Raw genomic sequence first — 25548 nt, forward strand, 5'->3', positions numbered from 1 at the left:
CCAGAAGGTGCCATTTTGCATTTGGCCACAAGATGGCAAGGCCATTGTAGCCAGGAAAGCTTAGGCAGGTTCAAATAAGCCACAAGACAAAAGAGATCTCAGAGCTAGGACTGTCTGGAGAAGAGGCTTGATGGGGCTATTTGAGAACCTGGATTATCAGAGGTCCTCTTCGTTCTGGGGGCCAGATGGAGGCTGCACATTTTGGATTCTGTTGCTGGAGTAAGACATCCATCCCTCTGCTTTCCTGTCCCTTCTAGGCCACAGTCCTACCTTCTGAGGTATGATATTCTGAGTGAGACATGTAAATTGGCCTTAAGTTTTTTTCTTCTTGATGCTAGTGGTTGTTTCTACCTTCTGGGTGAGGCTGGGGAGTTATAGAAGGGGACTCGCTTGGGGCGCCTGGGTGGCTCAGTCGGTTAAGCCTCCGGCTTCGGCTCAGGTCAAATCTCACGTTCGTGGGTTTGAGCCCTGCATCAGGCTCTGGGCAGACAGCTAGCTTAGAGCCTGGAGTCTGCTTCCGGTTCTGTGTCTCCTCCTCTCTCTGCCCCTCCCCCTCTCATGCTCTGTCTCTCTCTGTATCAAAAATAAATAAAACATTAAAAAAGGGGGGGACTCACTCAACAGGCAGGAGTGGAAGATGGTACTGGAAACCCCAAATGCAGATACTGACTGGGTCAAACTCCAGAGGTTTAGTCTCTTTGGAGCCCTGTCCCTATTCTCAGCTGGTCTATATTTGAACTAGAGGTTGCAGGTGGGTTTATGGCACTGGGAGAAGATTAAGTGACTTCTTAGAGCTGAGAAAGGAAGGAGCAGAGGATACAGGTGGGACCCCAGATTTGTCTCGAATGCTGAGACTGAGCTGAGGTGGAGGTCTAGGTGCTGCAGCCTTGGATTTCCTTTTGGTCTCTGCTTTGGGCCCTGGCATCATCCAAGGAGCTGTCATCAGTCAGGCTGATGTAGGAGCTGAGAGTCTCCCGGAGTCCCTCACTGAGGAGGGCCTCCCCTGCACCAGGTGCGTCAGAGAACAGGAGGGAGCTGTGGAGAGGGGAAGAGAGTTGGGTCAAAGAGCTTTTTGTCTTCCCTGTGCTCACCACACAGTTAAAAGTTCTCACCACCTGAAAACTCCCAGTGGCTTCCTGTTCTCTGTCACATAAAACCCCAGACTTCATTCTGGACTGGTGCTTTCTGTTGTACCCCATCTCGTCTGACCTTCCATTCTGGCCATCTTTGGTGTCTGGTCATGCCTTATATCCACTCCCTCTTCCTCCTTCCTGCTGGTCCCACTATAGTCTTGGTGAGCTTGGCCTGGTCTCTATGAAGTTAGTACTCACTGGCTCCCAGGTGTCCCTGAACGTGACCAGCTCATTTAGGGTTGTGAGTTCCCAGTGATGGGTCCTTCTGTCTCCTTTGTTCTGCCTTCATGTTGCAACGTCCTCTTACCTATCCAGCTCTTTCCAATTGAGTGGTGTCCTCTGGACAATCACAGGTGGCGGTATAGGCTTGCCAGGGAGTGGGCCAGCCCTCCGCAGAGCACAGGGCTCCTTGAGGAGGCAGCAGATGTCATCCGCCAACTCTGAGAAAGAGATGTAGACCCTTAACATGGCTGACTCCAGCCCTAGTTTCCTCCCTAACCCTTACCCTCACTCTGACCACTTGCCCCAAATGGCAGGTAGGGGCATAGTCAGAAAAGAATGACGGGGGAGGGGGCGCCTGGCTGGCTGTCAGTAGAGAGCATGTGACTTGATCTCAGGGTCATGAGTTCAAGCCCCATGTAGGGTGCACAGATTACATTTTTAAAAATGACAGGACATAAGCCTCAAGCGGTTGATCTGGGGGCTGAGATGCAATCAGGTTATTCTGGGCCAGGTTTTGGAAGACTGGTTTTGGGTAGGTTGCTGGTTTCTGGTTAGGAAAGTACTTTGGGAAGAAAGCTAGAGAATCCTTAATCTCTTCTTGTTCTGTCAGTAGCTACTGCATGGACCCACCCTCACCGTTTTCCCAGGAGTGGTCTTTCTGACCCTTTGACACTGCCCTAGTGGCTGCATCCTCCAATCCCTGTAACAGGACAGGCAACAGAAAATGCTAAGAATCAACTGAATTGCACAACAGCAACAGCTCTGGGAGTCTCCAGTTCCTGTGGAGAGAAAAGTGCCCAACACTGAGGTCTTGAACCACAGTGGTAGGTGAGGTATTGGTCCACGTCCAGACGGGAGGTCCTTGGGGCTCTGTCGGCATAGGGTGAAGACAAAGCCCCCAGCCTCAGTTCTTGGCACAAGAACTGCCATGAAGATGGGAAGACCCTCTTCTGCCTGTCTGGATGTTCTCCAGCAAGCAAAGTGTGCAAAGGCACAGCTGTCTGCCCCCGAAACCCCACATGCCGGTCTAATGGAAAAAGGGAAAGGCCATACCAGAGTAATGGTCCACCAAGGCCTGGAGTGAGGGGAAGGTGAGGCGTGGTGAGATGTACAGCCAGCCATTATCAAGGCACTGAATCCTGTAGTGTCTGATCCGGTCCCAGGACGCAGGGCGGCTGAGGCGGACTGACAGGGAGTAACAGCCTGAGGAGTAAAAAGGGTTTGAGGTAGAACTGAGGCCCTGCTGGGACCCAGCCCAGCCCAAGTTGGGAGAAGGAAGAGATGAGGTGACCACAGAGAAAGGCCACCAGGTCCAGACAGAAGGGAAGTGGGCAGAGGAGGGACAAAAGGGGAGCGGACATAAATGACCACACATTCTTATTCGATAGGGCTCTTGTGAGGATGAAATGAGATCATTCACTCAGCGCTCAGGACAGAGCCTGGCACAGTTTATGTGAACATCGAGTGTTAGCTGTTATTATAAAGACTCAGGTGGGCAAAAATGCTGGAATGTGAAAACATGTCTGTAGCTGTCAGATTTAGATGTCAGTAAGGACGGGCAGTAGGAGGCACTCTTCCCCTGCTGGTGGAAAGATAAACTAACACAAGCCACTTTGGAAATGGTTGGCATTAACTAGTTGAACATGCACCTCACAACTAGCCATTTCATCCCAGCCTGTTACCTTAGAAATATATGAACAAATGGAGCACCTGGTGGCTCAGCTGGTTAAGTGTCTGATACCGGCTCAGGCCATCTGACGGTATATGAGTTCAAGCCCCTCATCAGGCTCCCTGTTGTCACTGCAGAGCCAGCCTCAGATCCTCTGTCTCCCTCTCTCTGTCCCTCCCCCACATGCTCATTCTCTCTCAAAAACAAATATTTAAAAATAAAAGAAATACATGAACAAGAATATTCATAGCAACATTGTTTGGAAAAGTCCCCAAACTGCAAACAGCCTATATGCATGCAGCAGAATGATAGTAATATACAGCAGTAAAAGTTAATAACCACTACACATGTAAGCACAGAAAAATACTAAAAACGAGCAGAAACAGCAAGTCATAGAAGCATACATTCAGCATGATTCTATTTAAAGTTCAACAGCAGCTAAGACTATTGCATAGGGATACATGTAGGGCTTATGAGGAAAAGTAATGGAAGATTAACACAGTGAATCAGGCAGGGGCTTCAAAGGGATTGTTGATCTTGTATAATTTTTTAAGTTGCTAAGTGGGCACATGGATGTGGGTTTATTATTAGTCTTTAGCTTATATATTATATACACTAATGTAAGTGACAGAATTTCCCCAGTTTTGCTTTTTGAGTTATTTAAAATTATTTGTTTGGGGCACCTGGGTGGCTCAGTCGGTTAAGCCTCCGACTTGAGCTCAGGTCAGATCTCATGTTTGTGGGTTCGAGCCCCGTGTCAAGCTCTGTGCTGACAGCTAGCTCAGAGTCTGGAGCCTGCTTCCGGTTCTGTGTCTCCTCTCTCTGCCCCTCCCCCTCTCATGCTCTGTCTCTCTCTGTATCAAAAATAAATAAAACATTAAAAATAAAATTATTTATTTTTTTAGAGAGCAGGGGAGAGGGGCAGAAAGGGAGAGACTACTTTTTTCTTTCATAATTAGTGTTCTGACAGTTCATACTCTTATTTATCCTAGGGACTTTATTTCAAACTGTAGTTTTTCAGTTGGAGGGGAAGTTCAAAGTTATTTTGAGCTTGGTTAAAAACTCATTGGGGAGCCTGGGTGGCTCAGTCGGTTGGGCGTCTGACTTCGGCTCAGGTCACGATCTCACGGTTCATGGGTTCAAGCCCCGTGCCGGGCTCTGTGCTGACAGATCAGAGCGTGAAGCTGCTTCAGATTCTGTGTCTCCCTCTCTCTCTGACCCTCCCCTGTTCACGTTGTCTCTCTCTCTCTCTCTCTCTCTCTCTCTCAAAAATAAATTTTAAAAAATTAAAAAATTAAAAAAAACTCGTTGCTTAGATCTGTGATTACTTTCATGTCCTAATTAAATGAATGGACAGATCTGTCTCCTACATCTTGTTTGGGAAGTCACAAGCAATCAAGAACAGTTTGATGTTATGATTGATAAGCATCATTCATTGATTTCTACATCCAATAATGTATGTATAATATTGCTTATCTTTGAATTGTCTTATGACATGGGATATACTTTCTGTAGGGTAATGGAAAGGATCATTAAATGAAAAGATTGCATGCTTTGTCTTTAAGAAACTGTTTCAACTGAAGCAGAAACACGACAAACATACCATGTGCCTGTACTACATAACCAAAAAGCCCTTTCTGTTTACACTTCAGATGCAAAATGGCGGGGGGGGGGGCGGGAGAGAGAGACAGAGAGAGAGAATCTTAAACAGACTCCACTCTCAGCATGAAGCCCAATGTGAGGCTCAGTCCCATGACCCTGGGATAAGGACATGAGCCAAAATCAAGTGTTGGACTCTCAACTAACTGAGCAACAGGTGTGCCCCACCACCACTTTTTAGTTTTTAAAATCAACTTCATTAAGTTATAACTTATGTACAATAAAATGCACACAATAAAGTGTACAGTTGATGGGTTTCAACAAAATTTAATTTTTTTCCATAATATTTTATTGTCAAATTGTTTCAAAATTTAATTTTTTAATTAAAAAAAGTTTAAATGTTTATTTATTTTTGAGAGCACAAGTGGGGCAGAGAGAGAGGGAAACACGCAATCTGAAACAGGCTGCAGGCTCTGAGCTGTCAGCACAAAGCTGGACATGGGGCTTAAACTCATGAACCACGAGATCATAAACTGAGCTGAAGTTGTATGCTTAACCAACTGAGCCCCCCAGATGCCCCCAAATTAAAAAAAAAAAAGGATTGGTTATGGGGTGCCTGGGTGGCTCAGTCAGTGAAGCGTCTGACTTTGGCTTGGGTCATGATCTTACGCTTTGTAGGTTCAAGCCCCATTTTGGGCTCTCTGCTGTCAGCATAGAGCCTGCTTTGGATCTTCTGTCCCTCTTTTTTTCTGCCCCTTCCCCACTCGTTCTCTCTCTCTCTCTCTCTCTCTCTCTCTCTCTCTCTCTCTCTCTCTCTCTCCCTCCTTCCTTCTCTCCCAAATAAATAAATAAACTTTAAAAAAGGATTAGTTAGAAAAGGAAAACACAGGTGAAAAATGAAGAAAAAAAGACTATGTAAAAATATAACATGCAGGCCTGCAATAGTACTTTTCTGCAGATAAGGATACATATGAGAGCACTTTATAACTAAAGTGGGATTCATTTCTTATGTCAACAAACACTTCATCAAAGCCAAATGGAAAGAGGATGTCTAGTGAGATAATAGTAATAGTCTACTGTTACCATCATCTAATGGTCTAGAGCTATCAGTAGCTTTCATGTGAGTGTTTACTATGTGCTTCAGATGAATTATCTCATCTAATCCTCATAGCCATGCTATGAAGTAGTACGGTCATCACTACTGTGCAGGAAAGAAAAATATGGCACATAGAACCTGGAAGAAGAGGGCATGATCCAGTCACTTACCCTTTCCCTGTGGAAAGGGCACAAAAAGGCAGGTGTGAATTTCCCAAACCACATGCACTGCTCAATTTTAGGAATCCTTTACTTTGACAAAAAGGCAGAGATTTTCCAACTGGATTTTAAGGAGTACTTCAGGAGGGTAAGCATCTGATTCTTGATTTCAGCTCAGGTCATGATCTTCACGTTTCATGAGTTCGAGCCCCACCATTGGGCTCTGTGTTGTCAGTGCAGAGGCTGCTTGGGGTTCTATCTCCCTCTCTGCCTGTCTCTCTCAAAATATATAAACATTAAAAAAAAATAAAATAAAAACTGGATTTTAAAACTAAGGCCCAATTATATGATAAACACACTTTGAATAATAAAACACAGGTAAAAGTAAAAAGAAGGAAAAAGATGTATCATGAAACAATCATAGGAAAACTGGAGCAGTTATATTCATATTAGACAAAATAAAAATCAAGACCATGATATTAACAAAGAGGTACATACCAAGAAAACATAAAAGTCCTGACTTCGTATGCACCCAGTTACTGAGATTCAAAATATATGAAGCATGGCACAAAAACACTCAGATCATTGGAACAGAATAGAGAACCCAGAAATGGACCCACAAATATTAGCCAACTAATCTTTGACTGCAAAGCAGGAAAGAATATTCAATGGAATAAAGACAGCCTCTTCAGCAAGTGGTACTGGGAAAACTGGACAGCGACTTACAGAAAAATGAGCCTGGACCACTTTCTTACACCTTACATAAAAATAAACTCACAATGGATGAAAGACCTAAATGTAAGACAGGAGGCCATCAAAATCCTTGAGGAGAAAGCAGGCAAAAACCTCTTTGACCTTGGCTGCAACAACTTCTTAACGCGTCTCCAGAGGCAAGGGAAACAAAAGCAAAAATGAACTATTGAGACCTCGTCAAAATAAAAAGCTTCTGCACAGCGAAAGAAACAATCAGCAAAACTAAAAGGCAACCAATGAAATGGGAAAAGATATTTGCAAACAACTTATCAGATAAAGGGTTAGTATCCAAAATCTATAAGGAACTTACCAAACTCAACACCCAAAAAACAAATAATCCAGTGAAGAAATGGGCAAAATGAACAGACACTTCTCCAAAGAAGACATCCAGATGGCCAACTGACACATGAAAAAATGCTCAACATCACTCATCATCAGGTAAATACAAATCAAAACCACAATGAGATACCACCTCACACCTGTCAGAATGGCTAACAATAACTCAGGCAGCGACCTTGTTGGCAAGGATGCAGAGAAAGAGGATCCCTTCTGCACTGCTGGTGGGAATGCAAACTGGTGCAGCCACTCTGGGAAACAGTATGGAGGTTCCTCAAAAAATTAAAAATAGAACTACCCTAAAACCCAGCAATTTCGCTACTAGGTATTTATCTAAGGGATACAGGTATCCTGCTTTGAAGGGGTACATGCACCCCAATGTTTATAGCAGCACTATCAATAATGGCCAAAGTATGGAAAGGCCCAAATGTCCATGGATGGATGAAGAAGATGTAGTGTGTATAACACACACACACACACACACACACACACACACACACACACACACTGGATTATTACTCTGCAATCAAAAAGAATGAAATCTTGCCATTTGCAACTATGTGGATGGAACTAGAGGGTATTATGCTAAGAGAAATTAGTCAGAGAAAAACAAGTATCATATGACTTTATTCATATGAGGACTTTAAGACACAGAACACATGAACATAAGGGAAGGGAAGCAAAAATAATATAAAAACCTGGAGGGGAACAAAACGTAAGAGACTCTCTCAAATATAGAGAACAGAGGGTTGCTGGAAGGGGTTGTGGGAGGGGGGATGGGCTAAATGGGTAAGGGACATTAAGGAATCTATTCCTGAAATCATTGTTGCACTATATGCTAACTAACTTGGGTGTAAATTAAAAAAAAATTTTAAATTTAAAAAACAAGAAAAAAAATATATAAAGCAAAACTGACAGAATTAACCAAAGAAATAGACATCACGATTATAATTGGAAATTTCAACACTTCTCTCTCAGTAATTGATAGGACAGAAAATCAATAGGAATATAGAAGATAATACAAGCAACAACAACACAGAACACAGTGCCCAACAACAAAACACATTTTTTTTCTTTCTTAATTTTTTTTTAGTGTTAATTTATTTTGAGAAAGAGAGACAGAGTGCGAGCAGGGGAGGAGCAGAGAGAGGGGAGACACAGAATCCAAAGGAAGCTTCAGGCTCTGAGCTGTCGGCACATAGCCCAACACAGGGCTCAAACCTATGAACAATAAGATTGTGACCTGAGCCAAGTCGATGCCAACTGAGCTACCCAGGAACCTCCTTTTCTTTTTCTTTTTCTTTCTTTTTTTTTTTTTTTTTTTTTTTTGTGAAAGCAGGCTTTAGGCCCAACATGAGGCTTGAACTCACAACTCCAAGATCAAGAGTCACATGCTACTCTGACTGAGCCAACCAGGTGCCCCAGAAAATATTTAATTTTTTTAACTTTTATTCACTTTTCAGAGACAGAGTGTGAACAGGGAAGGGGCAGAGAGAGAGGGAGACAGAATCCAAAGCAGGCTCCAGCCTCTGAACTGTCAGCTCAGAGCCCTATGCGGGGCTCGAACTCAGGAACTGTGAGATCATGACCTGAGCCAAAGTTAGACACCCAGCTGACTGAGCAACCCAGGCGCCCTCCCAGAAAATATTTTTAACTAAAAATAAAAAAACAAAACTTTGTGAGCTCAATTAAATCAGTAAAGTACATTTTTAGCTTTATTTGTTTTTTAAAGTAATGTGTCTGCCCAAGATGGGGTTCAAACTCACAACCCCATGATCAAGAGTTGCATGCACTACCAACTGAGCCAGCCAGGTGCCCTCATTTGTAGCTTTAAATGCTTATGTTTCAAGAAAAGAGAGGTACAAAATAAAGTTTCTACATTAGGAAGCTAGAAAGAGAAGAATAAAATTAGGTGGAAAGAATGTAATAAAGATAAAGCAAAAATAAATAAAATAAAAAAATAGAAATAGGCAATGGTCCCAAATGCTGATTTTTTGGAAAGACTGATAACATGGATAAACTTCAGGGCTGCTTGGCTGGCTCCGTGCAGCATGCGATTCTTGATCTCGGGGTTATGGGTTTGAGCCCCACATTGGCTGTGGAGATTACTTAAAAATAAAATCTTTAGGGGCACCTGCATGGCTCAGTCAGTTAAGTGTCCCACTCTTGATTTCAGGTCAGGTCATGATCTAACTGAGATTGAGCCCCACTTGGGGCTCTTCGTCGAGCATGGGGCTTGCTGGATATTCCTCCTCCCTCTACCTCTGCCCCTCTCACTCTCTCTCAAAATAAACAAACCGTGGGGCACCTGCCTGGCTCAGTGGGTTGAGCGTCTGACTTTGGCTCAGATCATGATCTCACGGTTCGTGGGTTTGAGTTCTGCATTAGGTTCTGTGCTGACCGCTAGCTCAGAGCCTATAGCCTGCTTCCGGTTCTGTGTCTCTTTCTCTCTCTGCTCCTCCCCTGTTCACGTTCTGTCTCTCTGTCTCTCAAAAATAAATAAATGTAAAAAAAATTATTTTAAGGAAAAAACTAAACATTAAAATAATAATAATAATAATAATAATAATAAGAAGAAGAAGAAGAAGAAGAAGAAGAAGAAGCAGAAGAAGCAGCAGCAGCAGCAGCAGCAGCAGCAGAAGAAGAAGAAGAAGAAGAAGAAGAAGAAGAAGAAGAAGAAGAAGAAGAAGAGGGGCACCTGAGTGGTTCAGTTGGTTAAGCATCTAACTCTTGATGTCGGCTCAGGTCATGATCTCTTGGTTTATGAGTCTGAGCTCTGACCCAGCATGGAGCCTGCTTGGGATACTCCCTCTCTCCCTCCCTCTCTGCTCCTCCCCCACTCATGCACATGCTCTCTCTCTTTCTCTCTCTCTCAAAATAAATAAACATTAAAAAAAAAAAAGAATGAAGAGAGGCCACCACTAAGGATCCTACAAAAACACATTAAAAGAAAATAAGGGCATATTGTGAACAACTTCATGCCAGTAAAAATTGTACAACTTGGATGAAATGGACAAATTCCTTAAAAGGCACAAATCACCAAAACTGATACAATAGTTTCCTATTGTTGATATAACAAATTACCTCAAATTCATGGAGCACCTCGGTAGCTCAGTCAGTTAAGCATCCAACTTCCGCTCAAGTCATGATCTTGCGGTTTGTGAGTTTGAGCCTCACATCGGGCTCTCTGCTAACAGCTAGCTCAGAGCCTGGAGCCTGTCTTCGGATTCTGTGTCTTCCTCTCTCTCTGACTCTCCCCTGCTTGCCCTGTCTCTTGTTCTCTTTCTCCCTCTCTCTCTCAAAAATAAATAAAACATTAAAAATTTTTTTAATTACCTCAAATTCAGTGGCTTAAAACAACACATATCTATTGGATGTTATAAATCTGAAATGGGTTTCCATGAACTAAAGCAAGGTGTTTCTTCTGCCACTCTAGAGGATAATCCATTTTTTGCTTTTCTAGTTTCTAGAAGCTACCTGCATCCTTAGCTCAGGGCTCTTTCTCCATCATTAAAGCCAGTAGCATAACATTCCTATCAGTCTCTCTCAAACTCTGATGTTTCTGCCTCTCTCTTACAAAGACCTTTGTGATTTTACTGGGCTCATCTGAATAATCCACAATAATCTCCCTATCTCAAAATCTTCAATTTAATCACATCTACAAACTCCCCTTTGTAATGTAAGGTGATATATTCACAAGTTCCAGAGATTAGGACCTAGAAATCTCCAAGGGGCTATTATTCTGCCTACCACAGAAGACAACTTTCAAATTTGCAAAACATCTATAGATATACTTAATAAGCAAGACTGAATTTTTCCTTCTAAGATTGGGAACAAAGCAAGAGTGTTCTGACCATTTCATTCACATACTAGAGGTGCTAGCCAGTGCAATGAGGCAAGAAAAAGAGATAAAACGTATACAGATTGGAAAATAAATAAATGTTATTTATAGATAATATGATCATACATGTAGCAAATCCTATGGAATCTACAAAAAAGCAACTAGTGGGGTGCTAGTAGAGTTGGTAGAGTATGAGACTCTTGATCTCAGGGTTGTGAATTCGAGTCCCATGTTGGGTACAGTGATTACTTAAAAATAAAATCTTAAAACAAAACACAAAAAAGCTACTACAACTAATAAGTGAATTTAGCAAGGCTATAAGATACAAAATCAATATACATCAAGAAGTGTGAGGCCCCTGGTTGGCTCAGTCAGTTAAGAATCTGACTCTTGTTTTAGGCTCAGGTCATGACTTCACAGTTCATGAGTTCAAGCCCCTGGTCAGGCTCCACAGTGTTAGCATGGAGTCTAGGATTCTCTCTCTCTCCCTCTCTCTGCCCCTCCCCCATGTGTTCTCTCTCAAAATAAATAAGTAAACTTAAAAAAAAAATAAATGTATAGTAAGTTCCCTGCTTCCTTTTCCTTATTCTCTTCCTGACTCTGATGGCCCCTTGACTTTTGTACCTTTAAGAAGAGTCTCTTCCTGTGTGTCTGTGTGGCTCAGTTGTTAAGCATGTGACTTCGGTTCAGGTCATGATCTCACCACTCATGAGCTCAAGTCCCACATCCAGTGATCTCAAGCCCTGCTTGGGGTGAGCTTAAGCCCCCCTTCAGGTGAGCTCAAACCCTGCTTTAGGTGAACATAAGCCCTGCTTTAGGTAAAACATGAGCCCTACTTCAGGTGTGCCCAGCTCTGCAAGCTCTCTCTCTCCTTCCCTTTCACTCTGCCCTTTGCTCACTTGTGGCCTCTATCTCTTTTTCTCTCTCAAAACAAAACAAAACAAAACAAAACAAAACAAAGGGAAGGAGGAGAAAGAGAAGAGTCTCTTCTTGGGGTGCCTGGCTGGCTCAGTCAGTACTGCATATGACTCTTGATCCCAGGGTTGTGAGTTTCAGCCCCACATTGGGTGTAGAGATTACTTAAAAATAAAACCTTAAAAAAAAGTATCTTCTGGAGCTGAGCTGTGACTCTAAAATGGCTCTGTGGCTGGGAAAGGGCTAAATATTGGAGAACAAGCTCTGGAGGCCAACCAACCCAGCTGAACTAAGTACCCAAGTTCCTACATGCTCTGCAAGGTTCTCCAGCCACCCCATGTTGGTCCCTGTCACCATAGTTAATAAAACTAGTAAGGGTAGCTATATCAAGTATCTAGCTGATAGGCTCAGGGATAAGAAGCTCTGTCAATCCCATGTGGGGTTGATAACCCGCTGTGGACACAGGTCACCTACCAGTGCCATCTGTGACTGGCCTGTATGCTGGTATCCTGCTGCTCCTTCTCACTACATACTCCAGCCAGTCCCAGATACCTACTGCTCTCCCCCAGTTCCAGGACATCTCCATTTTATCTCAGACTCCCTGGGCTCAAATCCCACACACAGCCACATGCTATAACACCCCTCTTGCCCCATGCTAACTAGCTGTGTCTCTAAGCACATTATTTGACCTCTAGGATCATCTGTAGAGGGGAATAATGATTCTCCTAGTCTCACCAGATCACCGCAAGGATTTGAGAGGTGAAGCACCTAAAGCATTTAGCAGTCTCTGGCATGTAGCAAGCACCCAATAACCTGTATCAGGCCTCTAGTCCTTTGCACACACTGTTCCTTTTGTATTGAACACTCTTCCACCTGAGTAACCACCAGCATTTCTTTTACAACTCAGTGCTGTTCAGACAACTCCCCTCCAGAACACCGTCCCTGCCTGGGGGAAGCCGCAGCTCAAAGCCTGCCCAGGCGCCAATGCTTTTGAGTCCTGTGCTACCACCACCTGTCCCTCAACCCTCCCTCACCCCAAAACACACATAACCAACCAGGAGCCTCCTGAAGCATGGTTCTGATGTATGCTTCCTCTATCTTCCAATCTCAGAAAACGGCAGACGGTGCATCTGTTACTAAGCTCTAACCATGGAGTCAACCTCACTGCTTCCACTCTCTCACACCTCACATACAGCCTGACAGAAAATGCTACTGGCTACGTTTAGAACAAATCCAGAATCCACCACTTCTTACCCTGGAGGAGCCTGCAACAACTTTCCATGTGCTTCCCACTTCTACCTCACCTCCCCACCCCCAAATCCTCTCCCAGCAGCAGTGGAGGGATCAGGTTATGTCACTCCCTACTGAGAACCAAAGTCCTCACCCTAGAAACACCCCACATGACCCAACTCCCAGTGACCTTGGATTTGCCTCCAGGCACACCTGCCCTTGCTGAGGATGCGTCCACCACAAGGACTTTGCATACTTGCACACGTCCCATGACCCTGTTCCTCTTGTGCTGCCCTATTGTCTCTATCTGGCACTTATCATGATTGGACACTTTATTATTTATTTGTTGACTGTCCATTCTGCCAACTACATTGTGGGTAGGGATTCTGCTTTTTATACTGTTTAATCCCCGCTGCTTAGAACAATAGTTGGCACAGAGTCACCATACAATATCCATTTGTTGAATGACTGACTGAGTCTCTGTGATAAATGATAGACAGAGCCATGATTACAAGCAGTTTGGAGCGGTGTTTGCCACTGTTTGCACACCTACCACTATTTATGAGCCTACCTGGTATTAGGGGAAAGTCTATCCTAACTTTTCACCTATCCTCTCTGCTCAATTTCCATTCATACACTCATTCACTCATTCATTTATTCAGTATACATTCTTTGAGCACTTACTGTATGCCGACACCACATAAGGTCCAGACATAGGTAATTAGATCTTTATAGTCTAGGAAAGAAGTGCTGTCCTGCTAGCACATCTCACAGCTGGAATTTTCCTTTATGGTCCCCATTTCAAATATAGAGTTCGTGTGCTCTTAGACCACATACCTTGATTTTTTTTTTCTTTTAAGAAATAAGTTTATGGGGCACCTGGGTGGCTTAGTCAGTTAAGCATCACCTGACTCTTGGTTTCAGCTCAGGTCATGATCGCGCAGTTTCGTGAGTTCAAGCCCCACATTGGGCTCCATGCTGACAGTGTGGAGCCTGCTTAGAATTCTCTGTCTCCCTCTCTCTTTGCCCCTTCCCACTCATGTTGTCTGTCTCTCTCAAAATAAATAAATAAACTTTAAAGAAAAAAAAGAAAGAAGTTTCTAGTAGCTACAGAAGTGGTCTGGGGGTGGTGGTGCCTGAGTGGCTCAGTCAGTTAAGTGTCCAACTCTTAATTTCAGCTCAGGTCTTGATCTCAGGGTCATGACTTCAAGTCCTGAATTGGGCTTCATGTCCAGCATGGAGCCTACTTAAAAAAACAATAGGGTGCAGGGGTTGGAGGGAGATCCCCTGGGAAAAGGCAAGAAAGGTACAATGTCCTGGATTCCAGAAAGCTCTAACTCCATTAGCCAATGTCACATCTGGACCTGCAGGGACCTCTGGGGTCAGGCACCATGTTTTCCCTACTGTTCTGATGATACCAGGAGGTGGGGTGGGGTCCACAGTGGAATGAGGGATCAGACTGGAAGCTGTGTAGGAGGTAGACCTAGCAAGACCCCCTGAACTTCACCTGCTGAGGCCCCTGAGAAGCTGATAGCCTTGGGGATGCTGAACCTTGGACCTTCCGCTGTCTGCAGCCTCAGGACAGAACCTTGACTTAGCAGGCCTGCCTCAGAGGAGAGGCTCAACAAGTGCTTCCCAGCCGACAGAAGGGACAGAAGTGAGCCCCTCAGCGGCAGGAAGCATGCCTTGATCATCAATCTTCCTTATAGTTCCCATCACAGAACAGATACATGGCAGGACAGCAGGAAGGTGAGGGGTAGGAGATAACACTGTTGGGGCCTGACCCTGGTGCTGACCTCTGGAGCAGTCCTGTGACCTCCACAGAGTCATCAGTGCCCCTTCACATACCCAGGTTTGGGGCCTGACTCGGGCCCTGCCATGATTTCCCACAGGTTTAGAACATAAACACGTATGCCAGAGGGACTCTGGGGAAGGTGAAGGGGTCTTACCCTCCTCCGTCCAGACTCTGAGTAGTGTTCTTGGGAGCTCACAGGCCCTGGGCCTCTCTCCTTGTTCGACACACAAACTCAAATTCCTCTGCGGAATTCCCTTCCCAGAGGTACATTTGGACCTTGATACAAAGAAAAGTCAATCCTGATAGCATTCACTCAATTAATAGTTAATTACTATTATATATGATATGATGCAATATGTAAATGTAAAAAAAATACCTCATCCCTTACTACTTAATTCTGTAGATTAGAACCGTGTTTTCAAACTTAAAAGAACATAAGAACATTCAGAGACCTTGTGAAGGAAGCAGATTTTCTGACCTTTGAACCCTGTAAATAGTCAGAATCAGAAGAGGCCCAAGAGCCTGTGTTGTCAAGAAATTTCCCTGACAATTCCGGTATACTCATGTCTGAGAAAAATGTTTTGTGATGTTACTCAGGCCTCATAGAGCTGCAGCGCCAAACTTTTTTTGACTATAAACCATAGTATGAAATTTTACACTGTGTTCCAGGGCACACTTAAATTACTTAAAACAAAAAAAGGATGAAACAATATTTCTTCCAATCCCAGGGATGCACCTTAAAGTTTTCTGCTTATATTTTACTTCAAACACTCACTGGTCCAGATCCAACTAAATGAAGAGGTCTCAACCTCGGCAGCATATCAGAATCACCTGGGGGACTTTTATATTTTCTAGGTCCTAGGCCATATCCCTGACCCATTAAATTAGAAACCCTGGGGGTGGGATGCAAGGTATCAGTAATTTATAAACCAGATGATTCCAACTTGCAGCCAAGGTCTAGATCAACATTTTGGGAGTTTTTTAAAGAATTTTTTTTTTTATAGGAAGGGGGTACCCTAGTGGCTCAGTTTAGCCTCTGACTCTTGATTTTGACTCAGGTCATGATCTCATAGTTCATGAGTTCAAGCCTCACATAGGGCTCTTCATTGTCTGTGCTGGGCCAGCTTGGTATTCTCTCTCTCCCTTTTTCTCTACCCCTCCCTTAACTTGGGCATTCTCTCTCTCTCTCTCTCTTCTTCTCTCTCTCACTTTCTCAATGCCCACCGTAGGGCTCGAACTCATGACCCTGAGTTCAAGAGTCACAAGCTCTACCGACTGAGCCAGCCATGTGCCCCTAAATCAGTGGTTCTTAAAGTATGGTCCTCAGGGCACCTAGGTGGCTCAATTGGTTAAGTGTCTTCAGCTCAGGTCATGAACTTGTGGTCTGTGGGTTTGAGCCCTGCAACAGGCTCTGGGCTGACAGCTCAAAGACTGGAGCCTGCTTCAGATTCTGTGTCTCCCTCTCTCTCTGCCCCTCCCCCTCTCATGTTCTGTCTCTTTCTGTCTCTCAAAAAAAAAAAAAAAAGTATAGTCCTCAAACCAGCAGCAACAGCATTACCTACAAACTTGTTGGAAAGGCAAATTATCAGATTCTGTCCCAGACCCATCAAATTAAAAATCTGGGTGTTTGGCCAGTTCTTTAAGTCCTCTAGGTGATTCTGATGGGCACCCAGATTTCACACCCACTGAATTAAACTAATTTCTTGGCCCACAAAGGGGTCTCAATCTGCAGCTTGACAAACACTGTCCTAAAGGAGGCTTCAGATGACAGATTAGAAATTAGCACTGGAGAGGGGTACCAGGTGGCTCAGTTGGTTGAGCGTCTGACTTCATCTCAGGTCATGATCTCATAGTTTGTGAGTTTGAGCTCCGCATTGTGGGCTCCGTGCTGACAGCTCAGAGCCTGAAGCCTGTCTTCAGATTCTGTGTATCTCTCTCTCTCTCTGCTCCTCCCCCAATTATGCTTTGTCTCTCAAAAATGAACAGACATTTAAAAAAATTAAAAAAGGGGCGCCTGGGTGGCTCAGTCCGTTAAGTGTCCGACTTTGGCCCAGGTCATGATCTCACAGTTCGTGGGCTCAAGCCCCGTGTCGGGCTCTGTGCTGACAGCTAGCTTGGAGCCTGAGAGCCTGTCTTCAGATCCTATGACTCCTTCTCTCTGTGACCCTCCTCTGCTCACACTGTCTCTATCTCTCAAATATAAAAAAAATAAAAATAAAAATAAAGAAATTAGTACTGGGGAAACCTTTGCCTTTCCTGCAGAATTGACAAATCTCTTTCTTTTCTGATAATGAGAGCTGCATTCTGATCTACCCTCTTTTGGGGTTGGCTATGGGGAAGCTCAGAATCTAATCTTAATCCTAGAAATCATGTGGAAGTTTATAAATCTTTAAAGATCTTTATGGATCCTTATCTGCTTTCTCCTTTATTCCAGCCAGTTCTTCCTATATATGTGCCTTCTTAGGAAAGGGGCACTAAGTGCTGGTCACTATGCGGTTGTGGCTAAGCCCGGCCAGAGAAGGGGTGGAGATCAGGCAGCTGAACACGGAGCACATCCTGTGGCTTAAGCTCACTGGGGCCTGTTTGCAGCACCCTCGCCCCAGTTAGCCCCACAGGTGTGGTTTCCTGTTTGCAGCTGCTGCACTCAGGCCAGCCCCCAGCCCCCAGCCCCAGCCAGCCTTTGGGTGTGAGGGTGGGCTGCTGATGCTGAGGGGCTGGGGAGAGGTCAACCCAACAAGCTTCTGAAGGAAGGGAAAGAGAGGCAAAGATGTGCTGGAGGGGGCCTCAGGAGGGACACTGGGAGCAAAGGACCCTGACAACTCATCATGGTTGGTTCAGATTAGGGCAAGCACAGGAGGCCTGTCCTCACTCCACAGTACCTCCTCCCTACGCTACCACTATGCTTGCAGTTTAGACCTTATTGTGACCCATGGACTTTTCTTGGGAGTCTGAAGTGAGATGGACCTCAGCTGAATTTGAATCCCAGCTTCACTTAGTCATGTCTCTCCAGGCAGACTGTCTCTCCTCTCTAAGCCTCATTTTCTTCATCTATAAAATGGGGACAATGGAAGTACAATCCTCCACAAGGCAGTTTGAAGCACAAAAGGGCCTAACATAAACGTCAATGTGGCCATTCTTTCAACATCCCTCTCTGCCCCACGGTCAGGGTCTCAGGACAGCAGCTCAGAGGGAGGCAGGGGCATCAGAGACAGACTCCATCAACTCTGTGTCTTGTTTGTAAGGGCCCTGCACCTGAAGTGTCAGAAGTGCCATATGAGTGTGCAGTGAGACAAGTCCCTACCCCTCTTTGGGCCTCTGTTTCCTAATCTTCCCCATCTCTACAGCAGAAAAAAAAATCAAGAGCTGACTTTTTAAAAACATTTTCTTAATGTTTGTTTATTTTTGAGAGAGAGAGAGACAGAGGGTAAGCAGGGGCAGAGGAGGGACAGAGAGAGAGGGAGACACAGAACTCGAAGCAAGATCAAACTCACAAGCTGTGAGATCATGACCTGAGCTGAAGTTGGACACTTAATTGACTGACCCACCCAGGTGCCCCAAGAGCTGACTTCCAATGAGTTTTCTAGTTCTGACTGGTTGGTGACCCAAAGTACAAAGTTCCTGTGAACTTTACAACTTTTTGCCAAGAGATCAGGATTGTGCTGTATTTTGGGGAGGAAGGAGTCATTGCTGGTCAGGGCAGGGAAATCCTGTGGCTATTCTCTATTACGAGACTCAGTTAAGTGTAGGCTGAGCCTGGATCCCCACTGTGAACCATTCACATCCACTTTTAGAAATAGGCTCTTTTTAAAATTTTTTAAATTTTTAAATGTTTTTTATTTATTTTTGAGAGACAGATTGAGACAGGGTGAGCAGGAGAGGGTCAGAGAGAGAGGAAGATACAGAATATGAAGACAGGCTCCAGGCTCTGAGCTAGCTGTCAGCACAGAGCCCAGCGCAGGGCTTTAACCCACGAACCGTGAGATCATGACCTGAGCCAAAGCCAGATGCTTAACCAACTAAGCCACCCAGGCGCCCCTAGAAATGGGCTCTTGTGGCAGCAACATGGTGGTCAGTCAGCCAGACTGCCCAATTCCAAGGCCAGGTATCGCAGCCCTCACATCTGGCCTTCTACTTCTATCCCCAAGTCACCTCACACATGACTCTCAGCAAAGGACAAGCCAGGCTGAGCTTACCCACCTCTCCTGGTTTGGCTCTCCCGGATGAGGAAGGCCCCTCCTGAGTTTCCAGGCAGCAAAAGCAGTTCCTCAGCTTTCTCGCGGCTCAGGCCCTCATACAGCCACCTGGGGAAGGGACAGAGAGAGGTCACCCCTGGCAGGGGGGATGAGCCAAGACTCTATTCCACCCCTCCTCCATCTCTGGACCTCAGAGTTCCAATTATACATGGTCTCCCAGGGCTCCCAGTTTTGTCTTGGTCCTGGCTCCAGAGGACTCAGAGGACAACCTCATGGGGTCAGCCCCAGGTTTTTCTGCCTGGAGACCTCATTTCAAAGTGGCTGGGGGTGGGGGCAGGTGGGATGATTGCAGACTGTCTCCTGTCAGTGTCCAGCTCCTCCAATACCCCTATGTTAGCCACTCACCTTTCCAAGCCTTTACCTTTCCAATAAGTGCCTTTTTTATTGTTTTTAATTTTAGTAAATATTTTATTTGAATGTTTTAAAGTTTAACTTTGCAGTTAGAAGGCATGTGAGTGAACATGTATTCATTATCACTAAAACTTAACTTCCATTGGAGCTCATTTGTGGGTAGAAATGTTAGAACTAGAATGTTTAAGGCATTCTAAAATCTTGGAAAAAATCATGCAGACTATCGAACATCATATGTGCCTCCCAAAGCACAGATCTTCATAACCTGCTCCTCGGTGCCTCTTTCATTGCTGGATTGTTGATTACTCTGGTCCTCTGTTTTCCTTTCCCTTTTCACTTAATCCCTCACCTATATGTTCATGAAGAACTTAACCACAATGGAAAGTTTGGGTGATTTTACAGGAATTTTTTTGCTTACTAGTCCATCAGCCTTCTAATGTCCCCAGAGCCATGCCCTATGATCCCTGGGAAAACCTACAGAAGCCAACTCAATGGAAATAGCCTCTTCTCTGTCATTGTGTGAAATTCCACAGTCAAAGCCAGAGTCAGAGTTGAGTCAATTCCAAGTAAATAAATCAGAGAATCTGTGACTCGCTTGGTGTCAGCAACAAACTTAGCCTAGTTTTATAGTAAATAAAACAAGCCATTCATATGACTTACAAATTTTGGGGAAGTAGATAGAAAAAAGGCAAGGGAAGGGGACCCTTGGAGGTGGTCAGTGTTACCTTGGCTGAAACTTCAGTATCACACTGGGGATGCGAACTCTGGCCAGCCGGGCCAGGCCAGCAGGGAAAACGTGGGCAAGACAGGCTTCACCTGGGTGCCGACAACCTCTGTGTGAGCTTATTCTGCAAGATGTCCACAGGTCTCAGGACCCCTGTGCTATGTTCATCAGAGCCAGATACCCCATGAGCCTCAGAAAAGGAAGGCCATCCAGTACCAGAGCTGTACTTTCTCTCAGAAGAGTGGCTGTCCCACAGTGTACTCACGTGACTCCATGTTATGCAGATAGATCCCACTGAAAGGCAGTTCACTTCCTTTCTCTCATGACACAGAATTTGCTCTGGAGTCGGTTTCTTTTGTCACTCACTCTTGGTGAGCAATGGCTCACACTTTGTAAGAGACCCCGCATCCCTTGTGTCCTGCCCTCCCTCGAGGCACCTCTTGGAAGGACAGGCTTGCCAAGATGTGGGGCACCACCCCTCCATTTTCTTGCCTCAGGACATTTAGGACACATATACAAGGCTACTCCCTTTCAGCAGTTCACTGAACTCCTGGCCACCCTCCAAATCCCAGAAGATGTCTCTATGGGGCCTTCCTGAGCCCCCTCCTCTGGGCTCCCAAGTCTCACAGGCTGACCTGAGAGGGCTAGCTTTTCACTCTTCTTGAAGGCAGGGCCCAGGCCTGATTCTCCCCCTCTCCCCAGTTTTGCTCAGCAGAGGACTGGCCATAGAGGACTACTCTTGTGGGAAGAGAAAGCAGGAAATCCCCTTAAGTCAGGGCCTGGGGTGTGAACTCACCCATGGGAGATTTTGGCCACATGGATGCTGGGGATGCTGTGTTCTGTGCCCGAAATTTCTGACACCACCGTCCACCAGTCTCCATCTCTGGAGAGAGAAAGGAGAAGGGAACTGCTCATTTAGGACTCATGAAGACCCACCAGGCTGGCTTCTGTGGCCGACCACTATCCCACCTGTGTCTCCCAGGTTTCCTTGTACCACCCAGTGCTGATACCTCCTGGGCATTAGATGGCAGGATTCAGGGCCCCCTGCAAGGCTCTGTCCACTTACTGTTTCTCCTTGTAGGTGTATCAAGCTTCCTGAAATCATTAGGGCCACATGTGAGCTCAGCACCAAGGGCCGTGCTCTCTCTCCTGGAGGGAAGGGCCCCTCTCCCATTAGTGCATCTTTAGGTGTCAGGGGGAGAAAGCAGAGCACCCCATCCTTCCCCACAGAAGGACTTACTCAGAGATGATGGTCAACGGCTCCCCCAGTCTCAGCGACAGCTCTGTGCGCTCGCCTACCGGGTAACTGCTCAGGGCCACAGCTGTGAACCTGCTTCTCTCTGGATGGAGGGACAGAGATGGTCACCCTTTTGGCTAGTCCTCCCTCCACATGTGAAGTCTAGAGGTGTCTGGGCTTCCACAATCAACTCCCCTGTGAGCACCATGCGCAGCATGCCTGCTGGGCTCCCAAGAGGGCCACCCTGGAATCTGAAGCTTTTTCAGTGAGCCTCTGCAGAGCCGAGCCCTAGGGGTGCCTGGACATCTTTTGGGGTCACCTCAGGGAACAGATTGATGTGGCAAGAGGAGTGGGGCCCCTGGCTACAATCCCCTTTTATATGGAGATCTCTAAGAAGATTTTGATAAGAGGTTCCCCCTGCTCAGCAAACTTAAAAACTATAGCTGTAATCAGGTTATCAGCACAGATCTCTGAGCTCAGTTTCTACAAGTTCTAATGACATGGGCACCAGATGGACTAACTCTGAGGGCTGAGGTCCAGGGTGAGCATGGAAGGAGGGCTCCTGGAGGAGCCAATGAAATCACAGATGTGGACAAGCTTTGTAACTCTAGAACGCCATGCATGTGGGTAGCATGGCTGTCCCATGGTCTTTGTCGAAAATGACAGGTATAGGTCTGTGCTGCCCCAAGAAAACTTGGGGTCTCAGGGGCCCACTATATCAAGCTTGGCCCAGAGCAGACACACTCAGCAGGTGTATGTGGCCCAGTCAAGCATCCTGGCCTCCTGCCATCCCTTACTGAGTGGCTGTGGAGTGTCAGGGCCTGACTGGGTGCTGTACGCATCACCTCAGCCCTCACAGCCCCGGAGGTAGTCCTCTATGGTCAGCCCCATTGCTCAGCAAGGCAACTGAGGTGAGGCAGGGTACTGTGCCAAGAGTAGCTTCTGTGGCATGTTGGGGTGGGTGTTCTTTGTGGCTACTCATGGGCCAAGTTAAGGGGACTTGGCTGGACAGAAGTAGCACCTCACCAAAAAGGCCCAGACTCCCCAGGATGCTGACATTCAGAGAGGACGTCATAGAGCTAGAGGATGCTAGTTCCCTATAACCTTCCCCCACGCCAGGACTGGTCCCAAAGACACGGTGGTCATGAGGCCCCAGTTCGAGGTTGGATGGTAGGAGGCAGGCAGCTCATCCCTCGTCCACCTCAGGAGTCAGCCTGCCCAGTCTGACTAGACCTCCTGATACCCATCTGGGCCTTCTCATCCTGAAAAACCTGCCCTCCACAGGCTCCTGAGAGCCACTTCACCCACATCCCAGTGTCCCTCCCTCTCCTTCCTCCTTATCTCAGTTCATCAGGGGTCTCTGAAACAAAGGGAAAAGAGAGACAGACTTGCTAGCACATCAATGCATCAAGCTATGAAAAGCAATCAAGGTCAGCAAGAAAAGTTTATCTGTCTCATGAATACTCCTGAAGGATCCAAGGCCTCAGGGGACTCTGCGATGTCCTCTAGACAGATGTCCCAGGAGACGGGGGAGGGACAGACAAGGACCCAGGCGGTGGGGGGGCAGACCTAGAGCTGGACACTGTGTGATAGAAAAGCTTATGCTCCAGATGGACGTGGGAAGAATGAGACTGCAATCCTGGAAAGGGGTTTGGTTCCTACATGTCCTCCCAGATACATGTGCAGATCCACATGGTGACCCCAGAATGGAGCTCCTCAGAGCTGTCGATAGCACAAGGCCTGGCCATCTCATGGTGTAGGAAAATGCCTGATGCCTGGATAAACAATGCAAGCAAGCCTTATAGAGGGAATCCTTCAACAAGGGTAGAACCAGGTGGCCTGGAAGGACCCTTCCCCTCCTGGAAGCCCTAGCATTGCACCCTACTTGCTACTGAGCTGCACATGCTGTCCCGCTCATTGACCATCCACCTGGCCAACTTGTCTCCATCCTTCACTCCCTGGATAAAATGTCCCTTCTTGGTGAAGCCTTTGTGATGAGTCCCTCAGCACACACTTTCAATAAGAGTCCCTTAAAACACACTGTGACCAAAATCTAACAACTGCAACTGATTATTGGTTTAGCTCCTGTCTCTGGGGCTTAACTGTCTCTGAAGGCAGAGGCTGTGCCTAAATTGTCCATTCTATGTCCCCTGGTCCTGGCATAGGCCTGGCATGTGGTAGAGCCTTCGTAGATTCCAAATGGATGCAAGGCTGATGGACAAATGACTCATGGAAGGGGCTGCCCCAAGTCTGTCCTCCTGCTGGGACCAGGGGTTGACCTATCAAGAGAGAGGCCCCATCCTTCCCCCCTGGAGACCTTGTCAGAGAGATGAACACAGTTCCCCTCAGGTCTCGCAAGCAGGGAGAGCCCCCAGAGCACCTGCCGGAGGTCAGCCCCCTCAGCAGCCTGGCCATGACTCAGAGCAGCATTAGGCCTGTGGCCTGTGACTAGATTCAGAGGAAATGAGGGGGAGGTCTGTGTGGTTTCCAGGTCTCTTCCTGCAGGGCCTGGTGGGCCCCAGGCTCTCTGTGCAGACCGAGTGGCTAAAAAGAGGCGGCGGCCTCCCCTACAGAACTAGAGAGCCCAGGGCATTAATGCCTGTGGGAGGCTGGCATTAGGAAGATGAGGATATGAGGGGCAGGGTTGAGGAGGGGGAAGAGACCTCAGCCATTGCCGGGAAGCTTCAGATTGGGGGTAGCTTCTGCCTAAACATAGATATCCAGACTTCTGACTCCATTGTCTCCTAGTTCTGTTTAAGTGTGTGTCCATGTCCTTCCTCCAAAAGTGCTGCTTGGTTTTGAGTAATTTGTTATCTGTGATGGTTAATTTTATGTGTCAATGTGGCTAGCCCACAGTACCCTGAGATTTGGTCAAACACAGTCCAGAAGTCTAGATGTTGCTGTGAAGATAACAATTTTTGTTTGTTTATTTGTTTAGAGAGAGCAAGAGAGTGTTTGTAAGTTGGGAAGAGAGGCAGAGTGAGAGAGAAAGAATCCTAAGCAGGCTCCATGCTCAGCACAGAGCCTGGCACCCAATGTAGAGGTCAATCCCATGATCCTGGGATCATGACCTGAGCCAAAATCAAGAGTCAGATGCTTAACCAACTGATCCACCCAGGCACCCTGAGAGAACACTTTAAATCGGTGGACTTTGAATAAAGCTGATTACCCTCCATAATGTGGGCGGTCCTCATCTAGGCAGTTGAAGATCTTAGAGGTTCTTAAAGCAAGAGGGAATTCTGCCTCCAGACTTGACTGCAATTCTGCAGTATTAACTCTTCCTTGGGCCTCTGGCCTGCCAGCCTACCTGGCAGAATTCAGACTTGCCAGCCCCCACAATTGCATAAACCAATTTCTTAAAATAAATTCTGTGTCTACACACCCACACCCACGTACACATACCCTATTGGTTCTGTTTCTCTGGAGAACTCTGATGAACACAGCATCAAAACCCCAAATCAGGATGTGATTTGAGAACCAATTTGTGGGTTGTTTGGGGGAAGAAAAAACAAACTGGGGCTATAGTTTTGACATCAAAATATTAGAGGGGCGCCTGGGTGGCTCAGTCGGTTAAGCCTCCGACTTCGGCTCAGTCAGATCTCATGTTCGCGGGTTCGAGCCCCATGTCAGGCTCTGTGCTGACAGCTAGCTCAGAGCCTGGAGCCTGCTTCCGGTTCTGTGTCTCCCTCTCTCTCTGCCCCTCCCCCTCTCATGCTCTGTCTCTCTCTGTATCAAAAATAAATTAAAAAAAATATATTAGAATTTCTAGGATATTTTGATGGCCTAATTGTCCTAAAAACTGGCATTTTTAGTCAGGAATATCTTAAAAATCACAGTTGTAGGTTCAGCATATGCATTGTATGTCCTAGTTTCTTCCAATTACCATGTCTTTAATTTTGTTTCGAATGTTGCACAGGATAAGAAGAGACACTTTGGAGCAATGATGTTCAGTAGAACTTTCTGGGGTGATGGAAATGTTCTTTTCATTTTAATTAATTTTACATTGAATTTTAACTAGCTGCAAATGGCTAGTGGCTATTATACTGGACAGAACAGCTCTGGAGAGCTTTAGAAGTGGAGCTGGTCTTAGAGTTACCAGCTCAATTTCCTAATAAACTGGCTGAAGAGAAGGGACGCTTTGGGAGACACCTGGAGGACTAATACACTTGCCTCGTTAGCACCTAATACTCACATTTTCTAGTTTATCTGGTTGTTTGTGTTCGGACTGCTGAAACC

At 46.0% G+C, this 25548-nt stretch overlaps 1 protein-coding gene across 3 annotated transcripts in view; it reads right to left on the bottom strand.

Moving 5' to 3' along the window:
- Positions 1-540: 540 nt before the first annotated feature.
- SLA2 (Src like adaptor 2) overlaps positions 541-25548 on the bottom strand; it is a 28930-nt gene continuing 3922 nt past the window's right edge. For 2 of the 3 annotated variants that reach the window (XM_029918657.1, XM_029918656.1), the window contains 6 exons: positions 21316-21415; positions 20872-20958; positions 18945-19048; positions 2409-2558; positions 1441-1573; positions 541-1035 (listed from right to left, as the gene is read on the bottom strand). In XM_029918657.1, the coding sequence (XP_029774517.1) occupies positions 873-1035; positions 1441-1573; positions 2409-2558; positions 18945-19048; positions 20872-20958; positions 21316-21415 (737 nt within the window). In that variant the 3' untranslated portion in view covers positions 541-872. The remainder of the gene's footprint in view (positions 1036-1440; positions 1574-2408; positions 2559-18944; positions 19049-20871; positions 20959-21315; positions 21416-25548) is intronic. The other variant, XM_029918658.1, reaches the window with a different exon arrangement.

This window comes from Suricata suricatta, chromosome 12 (genome assembly GCF_006229205.1).
Source record: "Suricata suricatta isolate VVHF042 chromosome 12, meerkat_22Aug2017_6uvM2_HiC, whole genome shotgun sequence".
Lineage (NCBI taxonomy): Eukaryota > Metazoa > Chordata > Mammalia > Carnivora > Herpestidae > Suricata > Suricata suricatta.